The following is a 9656-nucleotide window of genomic DNA, read 5'->3' on the forward strand; positions in this document are numbered from 1 at the left end:
GACCCCTGTGGGTCAATTAACATTTTTAACAGATTTACCATTTCTTTGTCACAGCATCATATTCATAGAGTTGCATTACGGTTTCTTTTTTGCATTTTAACTGACATGGTGGTTTAAGACAAACATTAAAGGCTCTGGGTGGTAGTGAAGACTTGGAAAGGACAGCTGAAGAGGTGAAGAAAACTGAGAATAAAGAAAAGAAGACAAAGAGGCTTGATGGCAGAATTAGGAACTACAGGAAAATATGTCAGTGAAGAATAAGTGGTAATAAAAAAGTTGGACAGTCTATGAGATGAAGTAGCCAGGAACACTGGTAGGGCACGTGCATTGCAAAAAGAAAGGTGGAAAAGAAAAAGTGTGTTGCACGTGAGATTGGACAGTATGAAAGGAGAATTGGACTTCTATGAATTGGCTAGACAGAGAGCGTGATCTTGGAAGCAGGAAGTGCAGAAGATTAATTAAGAGGAAGTTGAGGCAACTATGAAAATAATGAAGAGTAGAAAAGTTCCCCAAAAGTTGATTCTGTTCATCTGGATGTTTTCAGTGGGAGGAACAGATGATGTCTCAGCTGACTGCAGGTTTCCCCGAACTTAAAAACTGCACGTTTGCACAATAACTGAAACCAGCACCACTGAATGAAAGGTTCAGATGATGCAGCTGTAGCAGTGCGGAGATATCTAAGAGAGGGCAGTGGACTTTTAACCAGACATTTTAACACAAAACTGGAGACGCTGATGAATGCAGAATTGTACCAGTGAACAGAAGGATGGAGATGATGATCCATGAAAAATAAATGTATTTATTTACTAAAACTGAGCCCTTCATTGTCACACACCAGTGCACAGCATCCTTAAGCTCTGATGGCACACAAACGTGAGACAGCCGCAGAAATAAGCGTGTCTATGTCTAAAGAAAACCCCAAAGGTTCCCTCTTGCACTCAGGTTTGCCCGTGAAAGCTTGGACCAGCTCTCTGAGGTTGCACCATGAATTACGAATATTCTGTTTATTCAACAGCAGCACTGCAGCTAATTGGTCTGATAAAATAGGGGAGGAGGGATAAGATAAGGTCGGTGGGGTGCAGAAAAATCTTATGAATGAAATCCAGTCTATTGACGTCAATGGGGACCTTGACGCAAGGATCACGTGTGTGCGGAAGGAGGGGGTAGAAGACAGCCGCAGCCTCTGTCCGTAGTCCTGAAAATAGAGGAATTAGGTTCTGACTCCTGTGATAGGAGCACACGAAGAGTCCGAAACCCAGCGACATACAACAATAACAGTAACAAGAATTAACAGCACATTACAACACGGCACGCGTCACGACGAGCACGGAGTGGATGACTGCAGGACTTCAGCAGCTGTGTGACGTGACGAGGAGGGAAAGCAGGAATTCCCCCGCCGCACACACTGAACTGCAAGTAAGCGGCAACTTATTTTGCACTAAAGCATTTAACCTTGTGCTCTCCGAAAGAAGTACTGTTGCTCATTAATATAAGCGTTCTTAGAAATACTCATAAATGTGTAAAATATTGCAACAAAATTATGATGTCACGCTACAGCTTTGTAGTCAAAGCAAAGCGAGGCGCAGGAAATGTGCAAAATATATAGAAAATGCAGAAAAAGGTGGTAATGCCTGCTGTGTGATGGGTTGGAGGAGGTTTAGTAGATGAATCGGAAGTATTTATGTTCGTCCCAAACTGTGGCACATTTAATTGATTTTAAGGAATAAAAATCAATTAGGCCCCAGTCAATATTTTGCGGACACGCAGGCGTCACGTTGAAGTGAATTTGTGCACTGATGGCAGCTTAAAGTATTGTTATTTGATGTGGTCAAAATTCATTGTTTATAATCAACCGTACTGTCTGCTCCTACAACCCCTCCTACTTCTGATCTTCAGCCACATCATCTCAATCATCGTCATTTCCAGCAATCATATCCTTGACTGAAAGAACTGCACTGTAAAATAAGTAGGCTGCAGCTGTAACCGCGGGGACATTCGCATTAAAAACCACAGAGACAACGGCAACCTTTTGTCTCTGCATAACACTGACGTCCATGTTAGTCTGAGATAATGTTGTTTACATGTGAAGTGCGAGTTGCGGGGAGGTTACTGTCGAACAGAGTCTGAGGTGGCTGTATGCTCATGTTTATTCTTATTTGCTTTTCTGGGAACTGTGACCTGCTGCAACAGTGCAAACAACAGAGTCATCTCGTTGTGCCAAACAATGATTACATTTAACCGGTTAAAAATAACTTGTTGACCTGAAACCTATCAAAAACAGGCCAATCATATCTCAGCATCACCGTTCGATAAAATTACTTGAAGTAACCAAAAAGGAAGGGCTTGATGACAAAATGGGTACAATTACACAGAGTGATGAAGACACTTCAAAAACCTCTTCATAAATCCTGTTCAGTACAGTCTACTCACGAATATAAGTACATGTATTAGACATTAAACAACAACAACACACGAGAACATGTGAAATCCCTTTTTGGCACAGCCCAGCCTCCACCGCAGGATATGCTGCTCCTGTATCTCTGAAGTGTGTTTACTGCAACTAAAAACAAAAGGATTTTAGCAACCATTTACTAATATACTGATAGAACTGTTGGGTGATTTAACAAACAAACAGGTTTGTGGTAATTAGCTGAGAACAAAATGACATTAAACTTGAATTGTTTTGCTTTAATGGGGATAAAAAAATCTCACCGTACAACTGGTTGTTTAGGTATTCTTAGAAAATACATTTGAGTTTGCTGTTCCTGCGCATTTTTACAGCGTTTCACTGCTGCATGTGGCACATGGCGATGCAGGCAGGCGGTGGCTTCTGAAAACAAGAGCAGCTTTTTCTGATGGTGTAAACGACTCGGTGTGATAAACCAAAGACGGCATGGCAGTGAACGCGCACCGGAATGGTTGCTGCGGATTTCAAGATATTTCACTTGTTGCACTCTGGGTTCAACATTTCAGCACCAAGCAGAGCAGCGCGTCAGCAGCAGCGACATTGAGAGATGATTTATTTGATCATGTTTTACGTTTTTTCACAATTTTTCTGCTTCTGCTATCGCTCGCTGCTCTATTCCGGCCCACTTGTCAACCAATCAACATTCAGCAGTCGCATATCATCCGCTTCCAGCGACGCGCAGTTAGGATCTTCGAGGACTGCAGGTAGCGCGTCTTGCGTGCGTGAAAACCCACGCCTCCTCTGCCCGGTTTAGTTAACTATAACTACCTTGGTTAGTTACTCCTACACTAGATTCAGGTACACACGCATGCGCGCGCGCGAAAACTCAGAAAGTGAAAACCAGCTGTGCTCTTAGTGTTGCACGGAAACACTGCTCTAGTGCTAGAGCACAGCGTCACACCCCTCAGTCCTCACTGCGCGAGCTTGTTTGTTTTGTGTTCTGTCTCCACTTTCCTATTTCCCTGTGTGTGTGTGTGTGTGTGTGTGTGTGTGTGTGTGTGTGTGTGTGTGTGTGTGTGTGGCGCGCGCGCGCATCAGTCAATGTCTGTCAGGACCTCGTCTGGGCTGCTTCACGCAGGATTTGTGTGTTATTCATGTGTTATTGTATTTCAAATATAATTTCACGTTCACACTTTCCCTCATTCACAGAATTTCTGGGCCACAATACAAATTTTGGTATCGATCCAATACAAAGCAAATACAGGGCCAGTATTGCTGAAGTTACTCAGCAGCTAATTGGGGGAGAGTAGTTTGCCATGACTTATGAGATGATTTCTCAATTTGCAAATTCTGAACACATTTTAATCACCACTGTGATTGTTACTTTCCACAATAATTAGCTGACACAACAAAACACACCTTTCAGCTTTTCATGTTTTCAAACTTGGTTTTTGGAGACCTGGAATTTAAAAAATTCTGAATCTAAAGCACAGAAAGTTTGCACGTTTTTCAGAGTGCGTGTTTGAGGTTTATTTTTTCCAAAGAAATGATTAACACAGTTCAGCAGGCTACAAACTGAACTTGAAGGATAAAAGCAAAGCATTGATCCAATCGTGCTAGTATCGATCTGATATCGATGCTAGTGTTGGTATCGATGCTATCGATATTTGGATCAATCCGCCCAGCTCTACAATTCGGTTGGATGCGGGTGGAGAAAGGAGATGTGCAGTCCTCCAAGATCCTTACTGCTTGTCAGTGGAGCTGGACTTCTGAAGAAGGTTGATCGGTTAGCAAGTGGGCCAGAAGAGAGCAGGGAACAATGTCAGAGTTCACCAGAACAGGAGAATTAAAAAAAACTTCAAAGAGCAAAATGTAAATCATGAAAAGTGCAGACAATGGACACTTTCATTGTTTTAACTCTCAGGTTCACTTCAGGTCCCTGTGTGTTATAACTTATGTCACAACTCTTTTTTGTGAACAACTCTAGGAGTAGGGATGGGACTCGAGATGTTCAGTTCCTTGGATTCGTCAAATTTGCTCACCTATCAGTTCCACATGCACTTACCAGTGCCTTCATTTATAGGAAATGGCCCTACAGTTCCTCCTGGCTGACTTAACAAAACAAACAACAAAACAAAACAATAAAAGAAGTATCAACCTACAAATAAAACTTGTGAATAACCCAAAAATATATGTAAACCAACAACAACCCCTAGCAAACTTCAAAGTAATAGAAAAAGAATAAATAGCTCCAACTAGAATCGATAATTGATAAGTGATATTGACAATGGAATCCCTACGTGTCAGCTCCCAAAACTTTTAGTGACATCTAATAAAAGTAACAGATTTAATGAGATTAATTTCAAATTCATAAAATGAAACGGGACAAAAGGTTTACTAAAGTGTAAACACAGTATGCATTTTTTAGAATATCTTTTCATGGGAGCAATATGTGTGATAGGAGTGGAATGGCTAGTCAAGCACCAGGAGAAGAAACGGTCATGGTTACACTAAAAGTCTTAATTAACTGCAGATAGAAAACAAGCTTTAGCCGTCATATGTGCTACTCACTCATTCACTCATCAAACCCACATATACATCCTTGCATTCTCAGCGAAGATTTGATTCTGTTTCTTCTCTTTTCCAGGGATTTCTGATCTCCTTCACCGCTCACAGAAAGTCCTGTTCTGGCTAGCCATGACTAGATACCATAATCCCTCAAGTGCTTTAATACAGCTGCTTCTTCTGACAGCAGCATCCTTTCTCCATCTGTCCACCTCCAATCCTCTCAGCACCCTTGAGAAGCCATACCATACCAACATACGTCAGGGCTGACTGTGTCTGGATATAGGAATATAGGTGGTGAAGAAAGCCAGCCAATGCAGAGACAAGAGGAAGCAGAGCATGAAGAAGAGCTTTTTAAAAATGTTGATCCCAAAAAACTAGCAGCAGTTTTACTAGAGGCACTGAATAATTCAAAAGCAGAGCAAATGAGCGAAGGAGAAGAGCGTGATGGAATGGAAGAAGAGATGACGGCAGAGAAAGAGGAATATAAAAACAAAGATTCATACAGAAAATTGAGAACGATTGAGGGAGCAGACCGAGACAGAGACGGACGACAAGAGTTAGAGCTGCTAATGGCGACACAGGGGAAGGAGCAGGAAACGGGGGAAGAGGAAGAGAGGAAGAAAGCACAAAAAGAAGAGGAGCTGACCGAGAGGGTGACCAGTCGTACTACAAGCCACACAGTCGAAATAGCAAGAGAGAAGCCTCCCACTGGCTCAGATGGAAGAGGCGATAATGGAGAGAGTACTGGTTCCCAGCAGGGATCAACCAGCCCTGATCAAGCCAGTAGTGAGGAGGAGGAACAGCTCAGCCCTGAGGAGCTAAAAAGTCTTGAGATGATGATGAAGGAATTCCCTGCTTTGAATGTGCCCATTAAGAGGGAAGGAGACTCTGAGCAAAGTCACAGAGAAAGCAGAGACTACAGCTACAACGACATCATGCCCATAAATAAAGGCAGTGACCTTGCTATCACTAAGAAAAAGCTTAAATGGCAAGAAGAGACGCAGAAAGCTCTCAGCTTCCCAAAATTCAGAGAAGATAATTTTATGGATGAATTTGATGACAGTAATCATAACTCAGCAGACCTCCAGGCTCCAAGAGAACAGACGATGGAAGATGATGATCCAGACGAGGAGGAGGAAGAAGATGAGGAGGTGTTGAGTCCAGAGGAAGAGGAGGCTCAGGCCAAAGGTGAGCAGGAGGAGATGAGGAGACAGGCAGCTGAGGCACAAAGAGCCAAGATGGAGGAGGAGATGCTAGCTGATATTGCCTCAGACATGCTGCTGCGGTACATGGTCAAACAGAATAACGGGAACAAGCAGTACAGCTCTTCTCTCTCCAGCGCTGCAGAGGACAAAAGGTCTGACGAAGAACAGGAAGTCACAGAGGAAGACGATATTGATCCTCAGACCATTGACAAGCTTATAGAGATCTCCAGCAAGCTCCACCTCCCTGCTGATGATGTGGTGGACATCATCAGTGACGTGGAGAAGAAGAAGAAGAAAGACTTGTCGCCTGACGTGATATCAGGTTGGCGACGACCTTTATCCCCCATATCTTCACCATTTTCATCGGAATCACAGATTTCAAGCAATCAAAATGACATTCCCGCCTCTAACCAACCATTTCCAGCAGCTCATTTCCTCAAAACCTGGTTGCAGAAGAAAAATCCATCAAGATCAGAGGATCTCTGGAACAAACCTGCAAAACCTCAGCTTGGCAATCAAAATATCTGGGCCCAGCCTCCTGTGCCGATCAAACAGGACCTCTGGCTCACGTCACCTAAAGCTGCTTGGACTAGATATCCTCACTATCCCCTTTTCCCCCACACTTATCCTTCCTACTACCAGAAGAAGCCCTACAAAGGCTACCCCATCTATGTTCCTCCTGCACCCAGACTTAAACCCTATTACTTGATCCTTAAGCCCGCTCTCACTCTCAACAACTTCCTCACTCATTCAGTGGATGATGTTTATGCTTTTTCTCCCAAAAGGCGATACAACAGCTGGGTCCAACCTAAGCTGAGAAAACCCCCTACAGGCCAACAGCAGAAGTCTTACTACACCAGATACCCTCTCTCTTTGTACCCTTGGACATTTCAGCCAGCGTCCAACCCCAAACTACATCCACTTCCCAGAATCCATTCTCAGCAGAAGCAGCTGTATTACTCAGCCCCAGCGCCTGCAGATTATTATGTGGCTGGAAAGCAGCCGGACAGTAACTATGATGATCTGGAGAAATACATACAGCAGATATCCATGAAGAAGCCATACATGATGGACTGAGTACAGACATGAGAAGAAGGATGAGAAGAAGAAGAGCCACAAGCAGAAAAGAGTGTATTTATTTATGTTAAAGTATTTAGGTGGTTTTTCATATGTAATAAGTTTCCTGTAGTCATTTTGATTGGTTATGATTGAGACAAGGACGCCACAGAAGACTTTTCCCCAGAGGTGGTCTGGATAAAACGGATGAAAGATGTACAACTGCACTCGTTTCCTTTGCTATCCTTTAACTTTTCTTGACAACATTCTCTATATGGACATTTTAAAATGCCAACAAAGGAGGATGTTTAAATATGCTGTTATCTGTACCGAAGGCCTTTTTCAGAATCAGTCAGATGAATCTGAAAACATTTATTCCAATGTTGGCTCTACTGTCAGGAATGATATTTTTGCATTAAAATTTGAAAATTATCAAATTAAAATAGTTTCCTCAAAATTATGCCTGGCCAAAAGATACCAGAAGTCCCCCCTCAGTGGAAGGAAATAGCCCCCAAAGGCAGGGTGTCCATACATTCTTTCACTATCACCTCTTAGAAATCAAAAGCCACTCCCTATAATTATCTTTTAAATGACCACATGTTTATGTAAATGTATCAATTTTTTATTGTTCATATAAAAGGATAAATTTTTAATGGAAAGCACGTTTCTGTGAATGTATACTCACACATATCCACCAAAGCTCTTTATAATAAAACATAATGCATCAAAAAGCCAGACTACCACCAATATAATAGCTTGGATGACTCATTCTTTTGCATAACTTCAACAACCTTGTTGCTACGGTGATAACAAATTCAGCCAAACCCTGGCTAGAAAACAGTCCAGTGTTTTACACGTCCTGCTATTGGAGGAGGATGTAATGGTGGAGCCATACTGATCTTTTCATGGAGATATTTAAAAGCAAAAGAATAATTCTACATTTTCAGTCACTCTCCACAGATTCCTTAGAAGCAGCAGTTTGCATTTAATACATTACTTTTCTAAGCAAGATGGCCTTTGTAGTTTTTTAGTAAATGTTACAAGTTTCTATTTTACAAGAAGTGTTGTTGGCACTAAGTGCTCTGAAATCCCAGTTTCACACATTTTTTTAAACTTTTATTTTATTCGTTCTTTTTTTAATTTGTCATTTTTAAATTCAGTTTTAATTCGGCTTATTTTTCCCATTATCCAAATGTTGATTATAGGAAAACTCTCCTGTAATGGTGGTTCAGTGTTTAGTAACATCCCTTCACCTCATATCAAGAAGGCTCTAGTTTCAAATCTCCTAATTAGTGAGAATCCCACAATGAAAAACATACATGATACATGTACTGGTTCTAAATTTGCCAAAGTACGAATGCAAGGCAGGTCAAATGCAGATCAAATGTGTAAGTGTGGGGAATAAAGCAATGCAAGAACAGAGTAAAACGGTAAGGTTTGGTGTGAAGCGCTTTGTGTGGTCAGTCAGACTAAAGTGCATAATGCAAATGTTCTCACCATCTTAATTAACAGTTTCCTCGTGTTTATGTTTGCTTCACTTTTTCAAACATTTTTCAATGACAATGACACAAAAAGAAACTTTGTACAGCCTGAGTTTCACATGGATACTAACAATAATTCATCAATAAAAACTTTCTTTTGCTACTTTTTCTATTTTTCCAATCGAAAAGAGGTTTTCCACTTTGGCGTGTTGGTGTTCATCTTTGTCATCATCAAGGTATCAGCACGGCATCTTGGCATTGAAAGTGTCATAGAAAAAAGTAACCATGAGCTACGAGTAACAAAAAGAATGAACTGAACTTTTGTCATTTTTAATGATTTGTTGCTTTTTTTATGCTTTTCTTTTTGGCTTATTAATAAAGAAAGGGGCTGAGACACAGTAGAGGGTACAATGTCTGCACGTTTATGTATACTTGCATCTGGAAAATAACTTTTTTTAAAGACATTTATGCATCAATGAAAAAAGTATAAAAAAATCTTAAAGATGAATGAAACAAAAACGTCAGTGTACCTACTACTAACTGTTTGCGTCATGTATGCAATGAGTGTTACCAACGCTCTTTCTAGATGTAACTCATTGTAACCGCTGTAATAAATATGTGTTTGCTGGATGTAAATGTCCATGTCAATTACTATTTTACTACACATAAAGAAATAAAGAAAAATATTTTTATTAAAAAAAACGTTTCATTTTGGACACAAAGAGACAGCAACAGCAAAGTCGTCATCTCATGGAACCTGGACACTTTGGTCGGCAACATGTGTGACTTTGGTGACCAAAGTAAAGCTGAACACTTCTGATGGTGAGCTTGCAGTTGTTACATCACGACAGTGATTATCAGCATAGGCTTTTCCCTACTGTCTGTTTGCTGAGTGCCTGACTGACTGCCTTTGTGTATTCATCAGTGTTCTCAGTCTTG

At 41.2% G+C, this 9656-nt stretch overlaps 1 protein-coding gene across 1 annotated transcript; it reads left to right on the top strand.

Annotated features, from left to right (window-relative positions):
- Nucleotides 1-841: 841 nt before the first annotated feature.
- On the top strand, nucleotides 842-9347 carry vgf (VGF nerve growth factor inducible). Its single transcript, XM_005951358.3, has 2 exons — nucleotides 842-1416; nucleotides 5055-9347. The coding sequence occupies exon 2, from the start codon at nucleotides 5287-5289 to the stop codon at nucleotides 7255-7257; it is 1971 nt and encodes a 656-aa protein (XP_005951420.1). The 5' UTR covers nucleotides 842-1416; nucleotides 5055-5286; the 3' UTR covers nucleotides 7258-9347.
- The last annotated feature ends 309 nt before the right edge of the window (nucleotides 9348-9656 follow it).

Source organism: Haplochromis burtoni, unplaced genomic scaffold (genome assembly GCF_018398535.1).
Source record: "Haplochromis burtoni strain Fernald_Lab_line unplaced genomic scaffold, NCSU_Asbu1 Contig_982, whole genome shotgun sequence".
Lineage (NCBI taxonomy): Eukaryota > Metazoa > Chordata > Actinopteri > Cichliformes > Cichlidae > Haplochromis > Haplochromis burtoni.

Excerpts from the sequence above, each read along its gene's own strand:
- vgf (XM_005951358.3), top strand. The coding sequence starts at position 5,287 with ATGCAGAGACAAGAGGAAGCAGAGCATGAAGAAGAGCTTTTTAAAAAT.